The 24,587-nt window shown below is 45.8% G+C and overlaps 1 protein-coding gene across 8 annotated transcripts in view; it reads left to right on the top strand.

Moving 5' to 3' along the window:
- Window positions 1-24,587, top strand: part of SRGAP2 (SLIT-ROBO Rho GTPase activating protein 2) — a 218,487-nt gene that overhangs the window by 133,798 nt on the left and 60,102 nt on the right. For 6 of the 8 annotated variants that reach the window (XM_039534418.1, XM_039534421.1, XM_039534419.1 and 3 more), the window contains 4 exons: window positions 14,848-15,063; window positions 15,867-15,995; window positions 21,138-21,362; window positions 23,691-23,792. In XM_039534418.1, coding sequence (XP_039390352.1) covers window positions 14,848-15,063; window positions 15,867-15,995; window positions 21,138-21,362; window positions 23,691-23,792 — 672 coding nt within the window. The remainder of the gene's footprint in view (window positions 1-14,847; window positions 15,064-15,866; window positions 15,996-21,137; window positions 21,363-23,690; window positions 23,793-24,587) is intronic. The other 2 variants (XM_039534420.1, XM_039534416.1) reach the window with 1 other exon arrangement.

Below are 24,587 nucleotides of genomic sequence, written 5' to 3' on the forward strand. Positions count from 1 at the left end.
CAGCCGGAAGATTTTCCCCTAGCAGCGTCCGTAGGGTCGGCCCTGGCGCCCCCTGGAGTGGTGCCACTACGGCGCCCTATAAAGGGGCCCGCTGACCCTCCACCCCCTCAGTTCCTTCTTACCGCCGGTGACGGCTAGCTGGAACTTCTCTTGCGCATAGCAAGTTAGCAGTGTCCTATCCTCATGTATAGTCTGTGTATATAGTTAGTTTACTTAGTCATTTGTATATAGTTCTTGATAGTTAGGGGGTCCCCCCCACATTTTCGTCGCCCGTTGGGGCATGCCCGGGTCCCCCGGGTTTAAACTCTGCAAGGACTGTGGGAAATTCATGCTCAAGAGTGACTCTGCTTGTTTGAGGTGCCTCGAAGAGAGCCACCAAAAGGACCTAGTGCTCTATCTGTAGGGGCTTCTGCCCGAGAACTCTCAAAGACAGAGCTCAAAGACTTAGAGTCCTCCTGATGGAGGCTGCCCTGCAGCCACCCTCGGACCCGGAACCGGCCGAGGCGGTGCCCAGCACGTCTTCCTCGGTGCGGAGCGCCCTGGCACTGGCATCGGGACTTAGGGCCCAGCCCAAGTCATCTAAAACCCAGCACCGGACGGAGTTGGGTCATAGGAAGTCGGCCTCAGTGTGGCACCGCTCACCATCTCCGGTGCCCGCTAAGAAGAAGCTGGTGAGGGAACGGTCACCCCACCAGGACCCCCAGAGGCCGATGCCGTCCGTGGGTGCAAGCGGACAGGCTGGGCTACAGACCTCGGCTGCTCCGTCGACTCCCGCACCGCAGAGAGGGCGGTCGAGTCCGGACAGGCCTAGATCCCCGGACCTCAGTGGAGACTTGCGCTGGAGGCATTCGAGGCGGCCTCAGACTTGATGGGACTCCCGGTGCCGGTCTCCCCGCACCGTAGTAGGGAGTTGCCTACCACAGCCCGTCCCCCAGTACAATTGAGGGGCAAGCCGGCCATGCTGTTGCCTCCCTCCCTGCACCGTGCCGCTAGGGCAGCACCGGACCAGATAAGAGGCTCCCTGCCGCCTCAGCATCGCTCTCCAATGGCACCGGGTGCTGCTCCCTCCAGGTCCTCTTACTCAGAAACTTCAGATTCAGAGGTAGACTCCTACCGCTCCAGCCGGTCGCGGAGCAGGAGATCGGTTTTGGGGGTGAACCACCAGCGTTACCCACAGTGGCAGCAGCAATGGCATCCGCCCTCGCAGTGGCCGTTTTGGACCCCCTGGGCCTACCACCAGTCGGTAGGTCAGGCGTTCGGTCCTTGATCAAGGTCGGCCTCGGTCTCCTCGGTGTCGGTGGCCCCGGCGCAGCTGCCTCCTCCACCAGCACCGTCGCCGGGCAGGGGTGTGCCATATCCAAGTTCAGCACCCCCTAGCCGGGCAGCGGCACCAGCAGTGGCTACAGTTCGGGCTCAACAGGCACCGCCAGATACGCCAAGCCGGTCACTGGCGACCCCGGTACCGGTCGCGGTGCCGCATTTGGAATCGGAACCAGCCCCACAACCACAGTACCATGTGCCGCAAGACCTCGAAGTGCTGCATGCACCTGAAGAAGGGCCGATCCAAGTAATTTCCTCGTCTTCCTCCCCAGACGAAGCAGTCTCGGGCATGGCTGTGGCACCGGCCCTGGAGGATACTCGGATCCTCCAACAACTACTCTGGTGAGCAGCTCAGAGCCTTGCAATCCAGGCTGAGGAAATCGAAGTGGACGCAGATCCGGTGGTAGACATCCTGGCTCCCTCAGGGCCATCCAGGTGATCAAAACCATAGCAGATACGTCCCGCACCCTATGGCAAACGCCAACCTCACTGGCCCCTACTGCCAAGAGAACGGCGCTGTGGGTATTTCGTCCCCTCTAAAGAGCACGAACACTTGTACTCCTCCCCCCCCCCGCCCCCGGACTCCCTGGTGGTGGATGCAGCCAACCAACGGGAGCGTCAAGGGTTTCAGGGGTCAACACCAAAGAGCAGGGACGCTAAAAGACTCGACCTCTTTGGTAGAAAAGTGTACGCCACGGCAGGCCTACAACTCCGTATTGCCAACCAACAGGCAATCGTAAGCTGATATGGTCATAACACATGTTCAGCCATGTCGAAGTTTACGGAGCTCCTTCCCCAGGACTCGAGGTCAGAGTTTTCGGCCCTGGTGGAGGAGGGGGAAACTGATTTCTCGAGCCCCTCTCCAGGCTGCCCTAGATGCGCTGGACTCAGCCTCACGCACCCTGGCCACGGGCCTGGTCATGAGGCGGGGAGCCTGGCTTCAGGACTCGAGCCTTCCCTATGAGGTCCAGCAGACCATTCAAGACCTCCCCTTCAAGGGGCAGATGCTGTTTTCAGAAAAGATGGGCAAGCGTCTGCATAGCCTAAAGGACTCGAAGGCCACGCTTCGCTCGCTGGGCTTACATACTCCTGCGACCCAGCGCAGGCAGTTTAGGCCGCAGACGGCCCCACGCCCCTACCAGCCTCAGACTCGCCAGGAGCTGGGGTGCAGGTGGGGCAGAAATGGCAGGAGGCGTCACCAACGCCACCCCTCTGGCCAGGAGTCCGGTCAATCGAGACTGCCATCGGGGCCTAGGCCCCCTATTTGATGGTATGGTCGAGACTCTGGATGGTCGAGACTCTGCCTATCGAGACTCTGGATCCTTCTACCTCTACCTTTGGGTCACGTCTGTTCCCCTTCTACTGTGCCTGGGCCCGAATCACGTCGGACAGCTGGGTGCTCCGCATGGTAGAGAAGGGATATTCTATCCAGTTTTCCTCCCTCCCGCCCCACCAGCCCCCCTCCCCATCCCTCTTCAGGGACCCATCTCACGAGCAACTTCTAATTCAAGAAGTGAAGTTCCTCATGGAGGTGGGGCGGTGGAGGAAGTCCCTTGGGAGCTCAGGGACAAAGGCTTCTACTACCGATATTTCCTAATACCGAAGGCCAAAGAGGGCCTGAGACCCATCTTGGACTTGCGGCAGCTGAACAAGTTTGTACGGAAGCTCACGTTCCGCTTGGTCTCCCTGTCCTCGATCATCCCCTCTCTGGATCCAGGAGATTGGTACGCTGCCCTTGATTTAAAGGACGCTTATTTCCACATTGCCATAATTCCCCGACACCGTCGGTACCTCAGGTTCTTCGTGGCTGACGCCCATCTGCAGTTCATGGTGCTCCCGTTCGGCCTGTCAGCTGCCCCAAGGGTCTTCACAAAGTGCATGGCAGTCGTGGCGGCTTTCCTGCGCAGGCGGGGCATCCAGGTATTCCCCTACTTGGACAATTGGCTCATAAAGGGTCGCTCCAAGGAGCAGGTGGAGGCCCAGGTGTTGTTCATCAGGCGGACCTTTCTCAATCTCGGCCTCCTCTTGAATGAAGCCAAGTGCACCCTGTCTCCTACGCAACAAATAGAGTTCATAGGGGCGGTTCTGGACTCCACCAACGCCAGAGCGTACCTTCCGGAATGCAGGTTCTGTGTGATTTCCGAGCTCATCCTTGGAATGCACCGCGCCCCGATTACCACGGCGCGGATCTGCCTCAGGCTGTTGGGTCACATGGCGGCATGCACCTATGTGGTGAACCATGCCAGACTCCGTCTTCGCCCACAACAGTCCTGGTTAGTGACAGTATACTGCCTGGCCAGGGATCCCTTGAACTCAGTGGTGTCCATTCCCCACTTGGTGCTAAGCTCGCTACAGTGGTGGCTCAACCCGCAGAAAGTATGCGTGGGTGTCCCCTTCGCTGCTCCTCAACCCTCTCTCTCCCTGGTAACGGATGCCTCGGGTCGGGGTTGGGGAGTGCACCTGGGACACCTCAGGACGCAGGGCTTGTGGTTGCCGGAGGACCTAGAGTTGCATATCAATGTCAAGGAGCTGAGAGCAGTTCACCTGGCTTGTTTGACCTTCCGGTCCCACCTGGCTGGCAGATGTTTCAGTCCTCTCGGCGGTCTTTTAAATCAACAGACAGAGGGGTGCACGCTCCTCTCCCCTGTGCAGGGAAGCCCTTGTGTTGTGGGATTTCTGCGTTCACAGAACTACCTGACAGCGTTCTACCTTCCGGGGGAGCAGAACAGCCTGGCAGACACCCTCAGCCGCTCATTCCGGGGTCATGAGTGGTCCCTCCGACGGGACGTGGTACGCTCAATCTTCCAGCTCTGGGGCTTTCCTCAGTTAGACTTGTTCGCCTCGAGGGAGAACAAAGTGCCAACGATTCTGCTCCCTCCTGGGCCGCAGTCAGGGGTCTCTGTCGGACGCCTTCCTCCAGTCTTGGGGGGGTCGGTCTGCTCTACATCTTTCCTCCGATCCCCCTGATACACAGGGTGATTTTGAAGATTTGCAGGGACCACGCACAGGTAATCCTGATAGCTCCGGCGTGGCCGTGCCAACATTGGTACATGTCACTCCTGCACATGTCCGTTCAGGCACCTCTGACGCTGCCTCTGCTCCCGGACCTGATCACGCAAGACCGGGGCTCCCTCCGCCACCCGAACCTGGAATCTCTCCACCTCACAGCCTGGATACTCCATGGCTGAACCCAGTGGAGATGCAGTGCTCCCAGCAGGTCAGACAAGTGCTGCTCGGTAGTAGGAAACCATCAACCAGGGCCACCTACCTGGCCAAATGGAAGCGCTTCTCCATATGGTTGGGTCAGCGAGGTCACAATCCTCTGGGGGTCCTTATCCCTATTATCCTAGACTATTTGCTGCACCTCAGACAACTGGGCCTCTCCCTCTCCTCGATTCGTGTTCACTTGGCGGCCATCTCAGCTTTCCACCCAGGAGAGGGGGGTACCTCAGTGTTTGCAAACCCGCTGGTCGGGCGCCTGGGACCTGAATCTGCTCCTCTCCTCTCTCTCGGGACCTCCCTGAGCCCCTGGGCCGTGCTCCCTGTTGTACTTGTCATATAAGACTGCCTCTCGGTTAACACATCAAGCCCCCACACTGTCTTTTTATAGGACAAAGGTCCACAACAGACCTCACCCGCCTTCCTCCCCAAGGTGGTCATCCGGGAATACCCCATAGCTAGACCCCTGTCCTCTCGTCATGGGCCACTCCGCTAGTCACCTGCTTGGAATAGACACGAACAACCACTCGAAGAAAAAATGGTTACCCACCTTTTAGTAACTGTTGTTCTTTGAGATGTGTTGTTCATGTCCATTCCAATACCCACCCTCCTGCCCTTCTGTCGGAGTGCTGGCAAGAAGGAACTGAGGGGGTTGAGGGTCGGCGGGCCCCTTTATAGGGCGCCGTAGTGGCGCCACTCCAGGGGGCGCCAGGGCCGACCCTACGGACGCTGCTAGGGGAAAATCTTCCGGCTGGCGTGCACGCGGCGCGCACACACCTGCTTGGAATGGACACGAACAACACATCTCGAAGAACAACAGTTACTAAAAGGTGGGTAACCGTTTTTTTGGCAGAGCTGTGTGGGTAAGCCGCTTCCATTACCAGCCAACACCATATTCAGCTTTCAACTAGTGTTGCCTGTATTTTTTTTTTAAGCATTCCTAATGTGGAACCAGGCTGCAAAATCTGGTTCTATATTCGCCTCTGTTCCCTTTTCCCCATCTCTGACACGCAGACTTCTGCCAATCTATAGTGCTGTAAATGAGGGCAGCCTTTTCCTTAGCCTTCGGGTAACAATTGAGCGCTGCCAAATAGGTTATGGTACATCAGTTAGGGTACATCTACAGTAGAACCTCAGAGTTATGAACTGACTGGTCAACCACACACCTCAGTTGGAACTGGAAGTACGCAATCAGGCAGTGGCAAAGACGAAAAGGGTTGGGAAGAAACAAATACAGTACTTTACTGTTAAAAATGTAAACTACTAAAACAATAAGGGGGGAAAGATTTAAAAAAAAAATTGACAAGGTAAGGAAACTTTCTGTGCTTGTTTAATGGAAATTAAGATGGTTAAACCCAGGATTTTTCTTCTGCATAGTAAAGTTTCAAAGGTGTATTAAGTCAATGTTCAGTTGTAAACTTTTAAAAGAACCATAATGTTTTGTTCAGAGTTACAAACGTTTCAGAGTTATGAAAAACCTCCATTCCTGAGGTGTTCGTAACTCTGAGGTTTTACTGTACACTTGGAGGGGGGGAGCCACAGCAGTGACTCTCAGAGCCCAGGTCTATGGACTCAGGCTCGTGCTATGGTGCAAAAAAATAGCAAGGCAGACCTTCCCACTCAGGCTGGAACTTGGCTCTAAAAGCCATCTTGGGGTGGTGGGGGGGGTTCCAGATCTCCAGCCCAAGTGGAAACACCTACATTGTGCTATTTAGCACCATAGCACAAGCCCTAGTTTGTAGACCCGGACTCTGAGACTCGCTGCTGTGGCTCTTTTATGCATGTATGTTACCACAGAAGGTCACATGTACTGCTCATTTGGTCCTAGATGTGGAAATTGGAGTGTCTCTTGTTGTCACAGGTCTAGCCTTTGAATTCTTTTTAAAGTAAAGAGGAGTTGAGTAGAAAACTGTAGGGTTGGGGATGGTTTTAAAATGCTGGATAAAAGTACTACTGGTAGAACATCCAGCAGTGCAGGTCAGATGGTGGCTGATGAGTAACTGCTGTTCTGGCGAAGTATTTCAGTGCTGACTGTGATCTTGCCATTAAAACCTGCGTGTGGGTATTGTTCCCTTTCTTGGTAGCTTGGTGGTTTGTAATTGGGATTTGGTGGGATTCAATGCAAAAAGTCAGGGCAAGGAGATAAGATTTGCTGATTTTAAACACAGAAACAACCTTTGAGCGATGCAGTTAAAGATTTTTTTGTTCTGGGATGTGAAACGCAGATGACTCAATTTGTTGAAATCCAAAACTGGATAGTGGTCAAAGTTGATAATACAGTGCAATGTCTACTCACAGCCAGACTCCTCCAAGAGTCCAGGGGGAATTCCAAGAAGTGGAGCATTTTCAGAAACTCCAAATGTCTTCCTTTTTTATGAATACTAACTTTGAAATTGCAATGCCCTTGGGAGAATCCATTTAAAATCAGCCTGGGACAGCCCTTCTCTTGGGCCTTGCTTGGTTGGAGGCATCCCAGTACAGTCAAGTACTGGCTGCTATTGGGCAGGGATGGTGTCACACAGTTCATGACTCAAAGCTCTGGCCAACCTGGGGATTAGCTCCCAGCCAATCTGGTGCCCCCTCCTTCGGTTTCTCCGCCCAGAGTCTCATGCTGTATCTCTCTGGAGTCAGGTTACTCCCTTTTCATCACTCAGAGTCTTCCATCTGGCCAAGTCGCTGTAGTCTTCCCCTTCTGGGATCAAAGTCCCACTGGACACTCCGGTAGTCTTCTGATCCACCACCCAGTCTGTGCCACTTGCCCAGCTGCTAGTAGGGGAACCTGGGTCCTTCCACTACTCAGCCCAGGGAACCTGTGCCCAGCAACCACCATCTGCTCAAGCTCCAGACTTGCTGCTGTTTCCCTGGGCTCTTCCCTATCTTCAGGCCCCGCTCTGGGTTACTCTTGGAGCTTCCTGTGCTCCTTGTGGCTATTTCACCCCCTGTCAGGTTCTTGCCGGAGTCTGTATTCCAAGGTAGGATCTCAGGGCTCACCCTCCATAAACTTCTCCTGACCTATTGCCAACTCCCCTCCACTTTAAGGAGTGATGGTAGCGTTCTTCCCTTCAGCCCTCTCTTAACACCAATTTCCTTCCTTTATGCCTAGCCCAGCTCCTCCCTCAGCTGGGTTCATCAGGTGCTGGGCCTTATGAGCCCTGACTCTCCACCTGCAGCTTGTCATGGGGTAATTGTCCCTTTTTATCCAGGCAGGCTTTGTATGGGATAGACACCCCATCATAGGTGAGTAAGTATTAAATGAGGACCCCTGCCCAACTTTGGAAATTCTTATCACAGATTTTCATCCAAATACGAGAATCATTGCTTTTCTCACAGTGCAGACACTTTTTTCTTGACCCTTTCATCCTAACACCTTGACATTTCCCATCTGGAGCCCTGTTCTGCCTTGATAGTTTCCCATTTCTTTCATTTTGTTGTTGTTTTAAACTATCTTTATTTAGGAAGTTTTAACAGGTTTCAAATCCTAGCCATGTAGGTATCAGAGACAATGCAATTATTATCACAACAGTGAGCTTTTGTTTGGAGAAACACTATACAGTAATGCTACCCAGGACGTGTCATTTCTAGTGATTTTATTAAAATTAGTGAATTCTCTGATTACACATTTAACAGACCATCCATGTCTATCAATGTTGTTGATATTCCAAAAAAAAAAAAAATTGACAGGTGTTCTGGGTTTTTGCAGGTGAATGTATCTGGAGTATTAAATGATAACCAAACATATAAGTACCTATTTGTCTTTAATCTAGTTTTCTTGCTATTTAACCATTTCTCTGTGGTTAAAGGGAGGTTATCAGTATCTGAGCAACTGCTAGCAGATGAGATTAACCATTTTTTTTTCCCCTTGTCTGACCATTTCCTCTGGGAAGCCCCAGGAGGTTTTATCTAAGGATCATTTGGTAACAAATATTCAATAATTTGGGATATTTGGTTAAAATTACATCCTGGTACTGTACTCTATATACATAAAATCTCCTCATTAACCACAATTTCTCCAACACTTATCCCCCATTCCATCTTTATATAACTTTCAACCTGATGCGTTTGAGGTGCTATTGAAACAGTATCTTAAAGAAAATTGCTTTTATTGTGCTACAGATTGAGGCTGCTGGTCCTTCCCCCCCCCCCCCCCATCAAACCCCATTTTTGTGGGGTGACTTGTCCATCCAGGTCCTTTGTCCAGCAGTTTCAGCATTTCTTGATTCCATGCTGCACTGAGGTCATTCTGATTGCTGGACCCAGTTCCCAAAGATCCTGCCTTAATTTGTGCCTGCTACCAGCTGCAGAGGCATTTTCTAAATGAGGGAGAACAAGGGATAACAAAGGTTTAAAAGAACCCCAACTGCCCTAAAGTATGTAAGAGGGTATCTTCTACATGAGTCAGACAGGCATAATGATTGTATGTGACTGACTTGAGGAAAAATAACCTTGCTGCAGAAAAAAGCTATGTAATTTCAGTGGGAAAGACCACCGTGTACATGTGATCCTCCTGTGTTCCAGAAAAACAAGTGACACCAGGAAGACAGCCACCATCTGTCCTTTCCGTTCTGCAGTGTGTCCAGCACAAACTCAAAGGAAGAGGCATTGCCTGGGGAAGAAGGAGAAATATGTTCATAAAGCTCGCATGCTGTTCTGGCGCTTTCCTTCTAGTGCAGCTGAATGAAATACGTTGATTAAATCTGGCCTTTCATCATCTGCTAGTGAATTGCTTCTATTTTAGAAACATGCCCCGCAAACATTTTTTTCTGTGGGGTTGTTACACGGAACACCTTGTTTTTTGCCTAATGATTTGGGTTGCTGATATGTTGTGGTGTAAATTCTTTCCCTTACCCCCTCTTCTCCTGAAAAGACGCTTCAGGAATGTGTTTGAAAGTCAGAATATATTGACCCTAGGGTGGAGCTTGGGTATTAACCGCTAACATTACAGTAGGGAGGGGTGTTTCTCTGAAATTATATATATCAGCAAAACCCCAAAGGAGGGAGTTCAGCATTGAAGCGTTAAAGGCAAATATTTGGGCTAATCTTTGAGAAAGCAGTAGAGTTCAGAAAGGGAAGAGGGAAAAAAAAGAATTCAGCACACACCAGAGCTCTTGGTGCTGGAACAGTTAGAATGGCATTTTTAACACTGTACCACAGAAACACAGCTGCTGATTCATGGCAATTTTGATATTATACTGGCCTGGTAACGTAATGGTTTTGCTCTGCGTTGCCATGCAGGAGAGTGAGTGGTGTTTTGGTTTATCTCACCCCTGCTCTCCCCTGGGAGCAGTTAGTATTACTGAATCAGCAAGTTTATCCCCAGGGAAGACATTTTATATTGCTTAAAGGCAACTCCAAGCAATGACTGTTAAGTAGCAGCGTGATAGAATTCGTGGGCATGCCATGCAGATTTTTCTAACCGTGGTTGCATGACATAGTCTTGAATGGTGTTAGATGTCCAGCATTGCTTTGTGCAGCAGGGATATTTGCAGGCTTTTGTTGATGGCAGTGGAGTTACGCTAAGAATAAACGTGGCTCTATAAATTATGAAATCAGATCACATTGTCTGGTTTGCCTGCCATAGGAATGGCCTCTCATTTCCTGGCTTAATCTAGGCTTCATTTGTGTTTCTCTCTCCTATATTATGTATGGGTAAGGGCTGCTACAGCAGAAAAGGTACCTGCCTCCAGACGCTTGCCTCAAAGTATTTTGTTTAACTTAAATTGCCCTAAGTATAGACAGCACTTCAGACGATAAGATAACGACCCAGAGGAACTTCCGTACCAATATATACCTGTTCAGGACACCAGTTGCTCACAAGTCATTGAGCCAGGTATTGAAGAAAGTTATCTTAAAGCACTTATCATTGGAAAATTCCTTTGTCAGTTTTCCCTAAGAACCCCAATGAACATTTTATTAGCGCATTAATAACCTTTGCGGCCCTGGCAGAGACTGGAAATTCATTCTTTTTAAAATTTCAGATCATCCCTTTTCTGAATATTCTTTTCAAATTACAAAGAGAGGAATCCCAACCCCAACCATACTAGAAAGTAGCTCTCTAAGTGGATCAAACTTGATCACCAGCCATTCAAGTTTCTTGTAGTTTCTGCCATGAATTACATGCCACTAGCAAAATGAGTGTTAACTTCTTGGGTCCAGATGCACATCTGCTACTGCTCTATTGAGTCTAGTGAGGTTGTGCCCATTTGTACTAGAGCTTAATTTGGTTTAAGATGTTGACTGGTTGGGCAAGAGAGAGCAGTTGTAGTTGGGACTTCCAGAAATGCCTTTGCATATGAACTACTCTTGCTACTGTCTGCCTAACAGACAACAGTCACTTCAAATTTCAAGTAAATCAGAACAAACTCACTGCCCTGTTTCCTTTAGATTTCATCTATTCATGGAAATTAGAGATAGCAAAGTGTGTGTGTGTGAGAGAGAGAGAGAAAAAACAGGATCTATAGAAGCAGAACAGAGTCCTGTGGATTCTATAGAACTTTCATTCAAAATGGTGTATTGTTTAGTTGTATTGCAATTGCCTTTTCTCTACTGTAACTGCCCTTCCTAAATAACTTTTATGGGAATCAGTAGACTAACCATGAAAAAACAGCTTGTCTAAACTGTCTGTAAGGTAGTTTCTGATCAGCTGCCCAGTTTGCAGAAATGATGAGTAACAGTCTTGAAACTAGATGAATCATTCATTGGGATTCACAGATTTCATGCAACCTTGTGCAAATGAATTCTCTGAGTCCATTGACATGAGCAGCACTTGTGGGTATTTGTCTTATAAATCAATCAGGCCTGAAATAATGTTTTATATCAACTTAATACATCTGAGACCAGTTGATTCTCTCACAGAGCAAATGAGGAGAGTTTTATGTTCAGTCTAGTTTTAAATTCAGCCATGTCACTGTTTATCCCGTTCATTTTGTGGCCACATCACAGTTCAGGTGCAGCACTGACAATATGGGGCTTAAGTCATTACATGAAACCAGTGCCTCACCTTAGCATTCGAGTCTGTAGTTTATAGTTGGATCCTGTGAGGTTAGTGGTCTTGCCAATTACAGATTAAATAACTTTAGGGTTCACAGATTGTCACCAGCAATATTGTGCTCGGAGATCCTGCTGATCAGCAAGCAATCATACATCTGAAAATTCACATCTTGTCAGTATGCCTGATACATGCCATCCCGGTCTGGTTACCTGCAGATTAGCAGCCAAATGAGTTAGGAAAGTGGATGTAGCAATTGCATCCTCACTTTAAGATCTTGTACACCAGCCTTAGGAATTTACTACCTGAGACACCTGATCACCATTAACGTGATTCTGCTTTTTAATTTCCTGGGACAGATTTTGCTTAAGGAAATGATATTTTACCTGTCTTTTGACTTCCTATTTCTTAAGTTTCTGAATCTTTCACGTTTTGTAAATATATTACCTTGAAGGTTAGTCAGTAAGATGACTGATGCTTAATGCAACAATACTTCATTTCCTATACCATGAAGAAAATTCACAATGCAGACATGAAGTGGAAAAAACCCCCTGTGAATCTCTGGCATATGCCTTCAGGAATCTATTTTATTTAAATTGTTCCCTAGAATTTTGTCCTGGTCCTGCTGTCATATTAATTTGTTCTTTGGGGTCAACACCACAGCCAGCTGGCCATAGTGAGTCAGCACTGACCCTATTGCCAAACATGGAGCAGGCACTGAGGCATCGTCAGCAGGATTTCATTAAAATTGGGTTATTAATTTTTTTTCTTTCTCCCTGCCAGCTCCCTTTCCAGCGATAGAGGAAAAGACTTCTGTGCAGTTTACAGCTACTATAAATGCCTGCTTTCTAGTCTAGGCATATGTTGTAGTTGAAAGTCTGTGTGTAAATTATTCAGAAGGTCTCTCTTAATACTGACCGCGTTCATGTGCTCTTTCATGTTTACTGTAACTGAGAACCTTCACTGATCTTTGAGTGAGGATAGAGCATACAGCTCATTTAAGTGAAATTATGTTAAAGTTCAGACTAAGGTGAAATGGGCATAAATGGCTTTGCATTTTAAAACCAAATGGCTTCCAAAGGGAATTGGGCTGAAGTCAGGACTGCAATATTAGGCCCTGTACTCGGATAACCTTTACTGGCCACTTATCAGCCTCTTATCATCAGTGCCTATTTCCACTGCAAAGTCATTTTTAATTGAGGGTGGATAAACCAGTTCAGATGTCATGCCCTTTTTCCTCTCTTCTCCTGGCTTACACAAAACTAGATCCTGGTGTTCTCTGAAACTAAAATATGTTGTGGTCATCCCCCCCCGCCCCATCTTCTTAGTTTCCATTTTCGTTGTGCACTTCTGCCCTTCCAAGTTCCAACTCTGGAAATATCTGAAACTCTCAAAAGACAGTGTTCTTAGGAGACTTGCAAAGGCTAATGTGGATCCAAGAGGTTCAGATATGTATCTGAACTGACTGAGGTTTGCCCATCAGGACCTTTTTATCTCACTTGAAAACCTTTTGAGGGATGAAGGTCCCATTGATGCATAATTCTAATTTTAACTACAAGAGGACCACAAAGACTAATGTGCTCTAAAAGCCTATAGCAACATGTTCTTCCTTTTGTCATTGCTAAAGAACATCAGTACAAATTATTTTCCAAGACTAGAAGCCTCCGGGCCGGTTGAGCTTCTATATGAAATATGAATAAAGGCACCTCTCATTATTGCATTACAAAGATGCATATTCATATCCCACGATCCAAAAGATGATGACATGGCAGTGTGGCACTGGCAAAGCATCAAATCAGAGGCTTGTGTGTCTCTCCTCTACATCTTCAGATGTACTTGGAATAATGTATAAAACGTGGCGTTTGAGTAGCTAGATTTTAGAATGACATTTTAATAAATTTTTTATGCAAATATTTCTCTTTGCAAAACACTCCTTAAAATGCAGCTGTTCACTTAAAGCACTTTCCCCTCTGAACCTTGCAGTGCATCTCTCCCTAGAGCCCACTGCTTTCTTACACCATCCTTTCCTACTGGATCCAGCAACAGGACTTCAGCAAGCAGTGTTGTGCTCTTGGTCACTCATGTTGGAGAAAGTACAAAGGGACTGATTGTTGGCCTCAAACACTATGGGAGTGCACACTTTAAGGAAAATACATATATATGATTATCCAATGTGGTACAACCCTCCTTGGTTATGTTAAGGGAATCAGCTGGTCCTTTATTAGTTTTTGGTATTTAAAAAAACGACAACAAACTGTCGACCTCTAGTTGTGTTTAAATAAATTAAATATGGATCTCGGGCTAATCCAGAGAAGTGACAGGTAATGGCCACTGAAGCCAATGGGAGCAAGCCACTGATTTACACAGGGCTGCATGAGATTTGTGAATCCCCTGTGACTGGTTTCATTTAGCTTTGAGGCTATAGCTCAAAACATTTGAAAACCAAGCTCAAAACTTACCATGCAACTAATTTAGGGAAATAGGTTGTGTGTCATGTTCTCTTTCTCTCCGCCCCCCTCGATTAATCCATTGGCTTCCACTGAAAGGATCTTAGTGAGGCCAAAATTACATTATGGAAAAAGCACTCCAAATCAGAGCTGAATAATAACCCAGTTTGAATCCAGAAGTATTCTAAGAACCCCAGATTCATACGTGCACATGCTTTGTCCCTGTTCTGTCCCTTGCCAATTTTGGGTTTTCTTTCTACCAAAAGCTATTACCCATCAACTGGTCACTGACAAAATACCCTTTCTTAGATATATGGTTGCTTGCATGAAGTAGAATATTGTGATCTATAGAGCCGTGATTGTCGGACAATGAAGTATATTTCTTTTAGGGATAATGGGTAGCTGTTTTGAAACCAGTCTCCATATGGAACTTTTACCTTTTTGCCTTTTATTTTGAAGGGTACTTTGGCCATCTTGAAGTAATGTTTGTGATCTGTAGAATGACATCCATTTGTTTTAAAGATCAAAGCACCGTTTGATTTCCCCACCCACTCCCAGTGAATAAAATCTCTAAGCACCTAGGGCCTAGTTTATACTGGGGATTTATCCCAGTTTCAGCAGTCAGTGGCCAGCCACTGGTGTGCAGAAACCTGGTGAAGATAGCTATAGGCAAGGGTTTGCACTGGTGCAGCTTTTTCCAGTTTCATTAGTGCAGATATATTGGAGGCTGAAACTGAGGCAAATATTCCATGTTGAGAAGTCGTATGTAAAATCTGTGAGTATCTAGCATGTTTGTCTTTGGGTACAACAAGCTCATCCTTCTCAGAACTTACAAAACCATGCTGCTATGTGACTGCTCAATGATGTCTCTTGCAGGTGATGAAGACTTACCACATGTACAATGCTGACAGCATCAGCGCTCAGAGCAAGCTGAAAGAGGCAGAAAAACAGGAAGAGAAACAGATTGGGAAGTCGGTGAAGCAAGAGGACAAACAGACCCCACGTTCCCCTGACTCAACTTCCAACGTTAGGTTTGAAGAGAAACATGTCCGGCGGAGCTCAGTCAAGAAAATTGAGAAAATGAAGGAGAAGGTAAATGAGCAGCGGCACTGAGGAAATAAATGGTGTCGGGAGGAGAGCTTTGCAGTTATTCACCAGAGTGACTGCTGAGAAGTTTCCTGTTCGTGATGCAATGTTAGGAAATGCAAAGGTTAGCATTGTCATTAACTTGGCTGGATAGCACAGCAGCCAAATTTTGTAATTATCTTCATTATGCATAGATGCTACAGAGCCAAAGCCTCTTTACTTGGAGAGAGGTGAGGCTAGAAGGTAAGGAATATCTTCCTTCAAGTTGCTCTTGGGCAGCTTATTGCCTTCTCTTCAACGTCAATGGGGTAGTAAGATGTGGGGCCAGATCATTAGCAGCTGATGTTGCAGCAGCTGAGAGTCTGGCCCATGGTATCTGGAGGTGCGCAAGCAAACACGGGCAAATGTTAATCCCTAGCTCTTTTCTTAAGCAGATCCACATACTCTAGCAATCAAATTAAGTAGCTCAGAGGACTTGCCGGTCTGGAAGTCGACTGAAATGACATCTTGTTTTTAAGTCACTTTATAATTTTGTAAGACCATCTAAGATTTCACCCCCTCCACTCCCGCTTCGTTTGTGGGTTGTCTGTAGGTAAAGCCCTAAATGCAGGGTTGTCTGATTGATTAACAATCTGTGTTGATCTAAATTAAGCCTTGGAATTTTGTTAGATGAAATTAGTTCCCAAATGAAGGTAAGTGAGCATTGAGATGAGGTGTAATTGTTTTGAGGGCATAGTTTGTTCTGCCACCAAGAACTTTTATTTTATTTTTATTTTTTTTAATTTAACTCTTTTTTTGTTTCTTTTCAGCGCCAAGCAAAATATACTGAAAATAAACTGAAGGCCATTAAGGCAAGAAATGAGTATCTGCTGGCTCTGGAAGCCACCAATGCATCTGTATTCAAGTATTACATCCACGACCTGTCTGATCTCATTGATGTAAGTGTGCTGCTACTTGGGTGAATGTCGTTCTCATTAACCCCACTGTGTGCATCTCATTCTTTAACCCCTTTTGTGCTAGCATCCTTGTAGCCCCCCTGCAATGATGGCCTGCAATGTTGTCTGCCTGAAGAGCAGAACAGGCCCTGATTGCTGTACATTTGGGAAATGTACCAGGTACAATAGTCCACTAGTAAAGGGGTTAAAGAGGCTTTTCTTAAACAGTTGCTTGGCAAAGAGAGTTAAAAAGAAGGGGAGTTTGTACAATGGGCACAGAGTACAGAAATCTTTATAAAGAGGGAATGCTTCATTTGTTTCAGATGTTATATGTAATGTTTTAAGCAAATCCCCAAGATTATAATTCTAAGAGACAGGTTTTTTGTAAAAAAGGAAAATGTGTTTGTAAAACTGTAAAACAATTGGCAGAAGGACTCAAAGGCAGATGTAGCTCCCAAAACTGCTTTTAACTCATTTTTTTTTAAATAGTCTAAATTTCAAATGTATGGTGTCTCTTTATAGAATGTTTAGTGAGCTATGTAGAGAGCCATGCTCCTGTATCCAGGACCTCCCGCTGATTCAAATCCACACAGGTCCCCAGAGACGTAATGTGTTTCCAACTGCTGCTATCTGAACTACATAATATAAGATTTGTGTTAGACCAGTTCCCAGTGGCAAGGTTTATGTATCACCAACAGTCCCGCTAATTCCCACCCCTAGCTCAATGGTAGTCTCAGCAAAGGGGTGAAGAAAGAAATGGTCTAACAGCTACTTTTATCATCTCTACCTTAACATTCACATTTGCTGGAAACTCACAAAAGCCACTTTGGGAGTCTCAGGTGATCCAGGGCTTGTCTTCCCATATGGCGCGACTGCAGCAAAGATGCTCTTATGCCAATGGGGGAGCTGCTCCCATCAGTGTAATTAATCCACCTCCCGAAGAGGCAGTAGCTGTCAGTGCTGTCTACACGGGGGGGAGGGGAGGTTAGGTCGATATAACTACCTCACTCATGGGTGCGGATTTTTCACTCTTGAGTGATGTAGTATAAACCTGGTCCCAGTCTTTCAGAGCTAGTGTTGAATAATGTTTTCCTCTAGTGTGTGAGTGCCCCGCCCCACCTCACAGGCATGAGCTGCATTGAATTAGTTCTGTTCATCAAGTCATTGATTGCTATTGGATCCCACTTTGTTCCATTTCTTGATGACAGCCGTAGTATTTCCCTGTAATCGAGGTTAAAACCATCTTTGCTGAGCCCTGGGGAAAGTTGTTTGGAGGCAGCTAAGTGGGTGGGTGCAGTGGGTGAGGTGGGGGTTTGAACAAGAGAATCAATTCCTCATCTCTGATCACTCTCCACTGGTCATTATTCAGCCAGTTGTAAAGTCAGACTAATCGTGCTCAGTGCTGCAAGGTTACTGCTCTTTCCTCTGCAGATCAAGACTCTCTCTATACTAAGACCTTTTAAAATCTTTTATTTGGAGGTGCAGCTGTAACTATTAAAAGGAGGGCTGTCGTGCTGTGTGATGCATCATGGCAATGCTGTTGTATTGGTGGGATATCCAGCACTTCCACTATTACCTCCCTCTTTTGAGGGGTTTATACCTGACGCATGTGTGGGGGGGAGGGGAGATTGACTTGGATTTGTATTACAGCTTCTTGGCTTTGTAGAAAATTACTACTTTCTGGGTGTTCTTCAGACTAGGTGTTCTAAAGGAGGTTAAGGGAGTTGGACACCCAGTTCCCACTGAAGTCCAATGGGATTTGAACACCTAATTCTTTCTTTTGTAACTTCCAGTTCTGGTTTATAACAAATTATTGTAAAGCACTCAGCCAACAGACTGCCAATTCTTAATATGCTTCCTGTGAGGTATGTGTATTGAAAAATCTCACAGAACCCACTTAGATTTCCTTGATCAATCCTTAACTCTTCTTTAAACACCAAGGAGTTCCCTAGGAGTTTATAGCAGTTTAGCCCGCAAGACTTGTCTTGCTAAGAGTGCTCTGGCTGCTCTGCTGGCACAGCTGTCTCCAGACTATACACAGGTGCCAGGAAGAACAAAAGTTTCAGTAGTGCTTAATTTTTTTACCATTCCTTGATAGAACACAGTAGGTCACATGGCTACAGTTAAGGGCATGTTCATGCACAATGACATAGTTAACCCTTTAGCCACTTGATTAACTGTGCAAAGTGCATACTTAAGTATAGAGCATTTATCTGTAGATACCCCCCCCCTCCAAGTGTGTTACAAGGACTGGGTAAGCACTATCAGCTCCATTTTTTCAGAGTGGGAAACAGTCAGACAGGTGAAGGGACTTGATGGTTCATGCAGTGAATCAGTGACAAAACTGGAAATAGAGCTAAGTCTATTTCCCAGTCTACTCCCAGTCTAACAATGACACTTGTAAATTGTAACTGTTAATAAGACACTGAAACCTACCAATGGTAAAGCCTGTTGAGGTATAATTGAGGGTCTGATTTAAATACAAACAGGGTCTGAAAACCAACCCTGAAATACCTACAATATCCTTAATGGAAATAGTGGTGAGTTAAGAACAGTGTGTTGTCCCAGACATTGGTCAGTGGTTCTGTTTCCCAGCTCTGGTGACTGAGACAGATCCTTATGTTAATGAAATTATTGCACTAATCGAGAAATTGATCTTAAGAGAGAAGTCTGGTTTGAGCTGCCTTTGAGACCCTTCTGCAATCTGTATTTTCTCTCCAAAAAGCCAGTGGACCACTAAGGCTGAAAAAGGAATGGAGTCAGGGAGTGTGAGTGAGTGTGTCTGACAGCCTGCTTTTAGGGTGCCTTTGCAATCCTGGGAATAAACAGATTTCTGCTGTCTCAACAAGAGCTCAAGCTTTCCTTTTCCCTTCCATCCCACCCCAAAATTACACACTCCCTCCATTTCCCCCCCCTCCCCCAAGACAGAAACTTGAGTTTTAAAACAGTTATTTTCCTCTACTTTGTATTCTGGGTTTGTTTAAAGGCTACTTGCTGGCAAAGGGTTAATCAGCTGTCATGTTGAGAAATGAATTTGGATGAGCTATCATTAAATTCTTATAAAAAATTGATTTCCTTGGAGAATGTTTCCATCAAACATTTATATAACCCAGAAAAGGCCAGTGAGACTGACACACTTATAAATATGATATGCTGGACGCTTTAAAATGTTAGTGACGGAGAGGACTGAATGTTCTCAGCCACCAGCTTCTATAAAGGAAAGCTGAAAGAAGTTGCTGTCTTAATCTAATCTTCCTGGTTTCTCCTGGAGGCGGGCTATGAAATATTAAATCTTATTTTACTCTCCTATCTCATGAATGAATCCTTTTGACATAAGCTCAGCCCTCCTCTTCGATGAACATGTACCTTGGTGTAATTTGAAAAATGGGCACCAGCACTGGAGATGAACTTGTCAGTGTGTCTAGGCTCTGTGGTAGATTGACCTACATTTTAAGCAAAATGAGCATCAGTCTCTGTAAACAATCTGAGCAGATCCTCCTCATTGGATTGTTGGTCCAACCAAATCTGACTTATCTCAAATTTTGCTGCATGGGACATGGAATTTTAATGTGCCTGCGGAGCAGCAATAGCTTGAATGGCTCTTTACCAGAGAATGTCCCCGCACGTGCAAATTCTCCATCAAGCAGCTTTTGTTTTTGTTCTTGGGGTTTTTGTTCTTCCTGATTGAATTTAATGTCCTTTAATTCTGTCTCCAGTCAAGCCAGCGACTGCTGTTCCTTTACAAGAGCGCCACACCTGCTACAGTCCATTGGCACAATACCCGGGCATGTAGTAGCATTCTGTGGCAGAAGTCTTGTAAATGCAGGGGAGGGGCAGGGTCTGGGTATCTTTTTTTTTCTCTCTTTTTGAAGGCATTTACTTACAATAGGACAGTGATGAGACCCAAATGATGGGGGAGGAGGAGGAGATGCTATGATTTTTGCTTACAGAGCAGCATAGCAATCAAGCAGATGGGCTCTTTCTTCTTGGATATTCTCCTCGCATATTTAATCTCACTTGCAGTTCCTGAAAGACGGACATTTCTCTAGCTCTATTTATTAGATATCTGTAAAATTCAGGCTTTCTGATCAAGTAATGAAAAGAGCTTCTCTTCCTTATGAAATATTAGGAGTTGGCTGTGGAAGCTGGGTGTAGATGAGGCTGCCTGATTGGCTTTCAGTGATATCATGCTAATGTTAGTAATATCCAATAAATGCTTGACTATGACCTTTTTACCTGAAGGTTTTTGTTCACTTTATCTCACCCTAGCAATGAAACCATCCCAGCCATGCGTTTTGAGGGGCACTGTTGCCCTTCTAGCATGGCAGAAGTCATTTGGCCTTTGTTTCATAGTTACCTAGGGTAAGCTGTGACGGCCAGAAATGCGACAAATTGGTCCTCTGAGCCAGGTGGCATTTAGATGTGTTAATACCCTCTTATTTGCCCAGATACTGATTGAGCAGTTACATGCAAAATTTGGACATCCTCTATCTATGAAAACTGGGCTTCCTGGTACTTTTAGGAATGCCTCTGTGGAAAGCATATTAAAATGATCCCCTGAAAGTAGTATTTGTAATGTGTGTCCTGATCAGTTGTCTGGATGCTCAACTGACACCAGCTTATCGCTTCTCCAAGATCAATGTGAAAAATAGTGCTCAGTAGGTTTAGAATACTTGCATAGAGTGCCCTTTGTCCAAGGATTTCAGAGTGCTTCCAATAGCAGACAATTGCCTCTGTGAGCTAGGTAAGGGATATATAGGAATCCACTGATCAAATCCTCCATTTCTTGGGTGAAATGTGGTAGGCTTTTAACAACACACAGCAGCACTCCAGCACAATTTAGGACTGTCAATGAGGACTAATGTATCCAGTTGAAACTGTAGGGGGATGTTAGGGAGGCAGTTTGTAATACCAGAGTTGGAATTTGACTGTCTTGTGTTTAACAGCCCTCCTCTTACACAATGGATCATGGGATCTCTGAGAACAGGTGGTCGAGCACTGCTTTGCTTTGGGTGTGAGATGACCGTGTCCGTTATAAAGAGTACCACTTAGTACCCATGATTTGCTATCTGCTACGCTTGTCCTTACCCAGGGACCATTTAGTTTTAACCTTTTTATTCACATAGCCTGGTGTCTGTTTTCCAGCAGTGCTGTGACCTGGGATACCATGCCAGCCTCAACAGAGCTCTCAGGACGTTCCTGTCTGCGGAGCTGAACCTGGAACAGTCTAAGCATGAGGGCCTGGATGCCATTGAGAATGCAGTGGAGAACTTGGATGCCAACAGTGACAAGCAGCGCCTCATGGAGATGTACAACAACGTCTTCTGCCCACCCATGAAGTTTGAGTTTCAGCCCCACATGGGTGACATGGTCAGTTTATCTCCCTCTGCTCCAGCTCTGTAAACATGCACAGAAATCTCCATCCCATTGAATTACATTGAAAGATTAGATCTGTAGTAAAACAAAACTTTCCTGCTGGTTGGGGCTCAGGGGCGTGTACTCTGGGTCACTGGGCTGGAGTTCAAGTGTGGAAGAATGGCCTTGAGACTGTATTGTTACAGGACAGTGTTGGCTAGGTAGGTAAGTGACAAGGACTGCAACCTTTCTGTGGAGTCCTGTATATAGGTGGGAGGGAAAACTGCTACGCAGGATGAGATGGGGACAATGCAACTTCCATAAGCAGCTTCTTCAGCTATCCATACACTGCACTTTTGGCAGCCTCCTCAAAAAGGCCGCCTGTTTGATTCCCACTTGGGAGTTGACGGGGAGGCCTTGGAAAAGGGACACAGTAGGCAAATATAAGCCGTGGCATGGATTTCTGTAGACTGCAATTGACTCATTTTGTGTAAGAAACCAACTGAAGAGGAAAGCAGCCAAATAGCTTTGATCCTAAAGATGGAGAAACACCATTGTTCCCTTCCCATCCATGCATCTTCTACCTATCCAGACTTTGTAAAATTTATCAAGCATAGCAAGGAGACTGCTGAGACAAGGACTCTCAAATTAGAAGACTGAAGTAACATCTGAAGGATTTAATCATCCCATAGAGAGCCCAGCTCTGCTTCTGCAGCCACATTGCCCTCAGCTGTTTGCACAGACACATCACTGGCGCTTTCCAGTTGCATAGGTTTGTGGAGGGTGCAACAAGAGATGGCAGAGAAATCAACTTGAAATATCAACTTGATCACTTTCTCTCCCCTCTGACACCTCATTCCTAAGACTGAATTGCAGAGCTCTTGCTTGCTAACACTCCAGTGGAAGAATATTGTACCCTTATGTATAGCCCCTTTTTGTTAGAGGAGCTAATTTGAAGAAAATCTAAGCTGCAGAAAGAAGCCAGTATTCAGAGTCATTAACCTTTGCTACCTAAACTGATTCCTAGAGCCCTGCCACTGCCTGAAGAAAAATAGAAAAACAAGCAATTTAATATGCAGTTTTATGAGGCGTTTGATTGTGTAGTCCTGGAGCACAAATGGTTTGTGGTGCTTCACACATTTTATGGTGATACAAAGCAGTTGAAGGATTTTCATTTTTGGCAATGAAAATGTATTGCTTTGACAGCTTTATCCATTGTGTCTGCGTATTTGGGAGCCAAACTGAAGCCAGCTCACAAATCTAAATGGCATTTGCATGCAGTGTAACGACTTAGGTCAGTTGGCTTGATGTCTAGATTATCCTAGAGAACATGAGGAAAGGCTAGAGAGATGCTTCCTGATGGCCAGTGTGCTTTTTCATTCCTAGACATACAGACACAGGGTAAGGCTGGCTGTCTTTCTTCTTCAGTGATGGAATGGAGGGCAGAGAACATGTGAAAACCCTGAGTTGGAAAGTGGCCTTTTTATTCTATACTCATTCACAGATTAGTGTCCCTAGGATAGTAAAAAGGACTGCTCCCACCCAGCCAACTCGGTTTCTAGTCCCACATATTAATTCTCCCCCCCCACCCCCGATATCCCTAGTCATGAGACTTGATGGTGTCCTGCTGACTTGATGTGTTATGTCTGTAGGAAGGTTAATAGAGGTCTCCTAGGATTGTTGGGGTGGTTCTTGTATGTATGAAATTTACTTTGGTTGGCAACTTGAGCCTTAACAGATTGTAGCTTTCTGCCATGATATCAGCAGTTTATTCTTACCAAAGCGCATGGCTGTGAAACGTGAGCATTCTCACCAGTACTGAGAGATCCCAGTGTTTAGTATGTAAAAAGGTGCTTGCCTGGCTGTCACATAGCAAACAGGTATAATCCTTCCTGTAGCCATGGGGAATACTAGATACCACAAGTGGACAAGCCAAAAGCCTGCTTTTTCCCTTCACAAAGTACTTGACGTGTTAGACCAAATTCTTCCCTGCCATAAGCTGACATAGATCCCATTGAAGTGTCTGGGTTCTGTTCTGCCTGTGGTCTCTAGTGCAAGTCAGATGTTTCAGGATTAGCTCATTGACAGTGACTCTTGTTTCTCTTACTCAATTCTTGCTTTTTTTTTCCTCTCTCCTATTTTGTTTGACCTTAGGGGCAGGGGATTGTAATTCAGTAAAACATGGGGCTTAGTTTTGATTTGTTTTGGCTTAAATTCAGAGACTTCTCAAGCACTAAAACTCACTATCGTTGGACTGTTTGTTTAATACCGTAACACAATAATTATGATTTTCTTGGGTATTGAATGTACTGTGGTTCTATCAAGGGGGCTTCTTTTTTGCAGGTGTCACAACTGTGTGCCCAGCAGCCAGTCCAGAGTGAGTTGGTGCAGAGATGCCAGCAGCTGCAGTCTAGATTATCTACGCTCAAGATTGAAAACGAAGAGGTGAGCTAAAAAACCGCTTGCAGCATTTGCAATATTAGAATCTTCTCACAGCCCAGGGACAAGGGAGTACCCCATCTCAGTAAGCCTGTTTGCGCTGACCTGTGTAGGAAGATGTGGAAGGAGGGCAGCCGAGGGCTTCAGTGTTTTAGTCTGTATCCCTGGCTTTCCTTCCCAGCAGCTTCGCATGGGGCAGAAATTTTGAAGACAAATCCAGTGTTTATCCTTTTTCCCAATCTGAATTGCTAGGCGTGGCCACGTCTCAGGAAGCCACACCTGAATAGCAAAGGATCAATGATCTATCTTGTTTTAAAAATAATAAACCTCAGGCAAGTCCTAATTTTTGTTTCACTTGAGTGTTTAGCTCTCATGTAAACAATAGACTCTGATTTAATACAGTTCTTTCTTCTCATGGTTTATAAAACAAATCTATACTACAAATGTATCCTTTACAGCTACTGTTCAACATGTTTCTTTGTATTCAGCCTAGTTTTTACTAATATTTGCTGGCAGGTACTGGAATATTTCTCCCATGTGAAACAAATGAGATGCTAGTCTATATTGGAGAATGTCTTAGCTCTTTTCTACAAATACCAGAAGCATTTGCTGCTGCTGTTGTTTTTTGAAGTCTCAATCTCTTGTTTACTTGTCTGGCCACAAGTCTTTACAAATGTGTTTAAAAGCTGGTGTCTAGATTTAAAAAAAAAATAAGATTGCACATCTGTACCTATGCATTAGTGGTTTTTTAATTTGTATTTTAAGGTTGCAATCTAAACAATAAGATACTAGAGAATAAAA

Source organism: Mauremys reevesii, linkage group 4 (assembly GCF_016161935.1).
Source record: "Mauremys reevesii isolate NIE-2019 linkage group 4, ASM1616193v1, whole genome shotgun sequence".
Lineage (NCBI taxonomy): Eukaryota > Metazoa > Chordata > Testudines > Geoemydidae > Mauremys > Mauremys reevesii.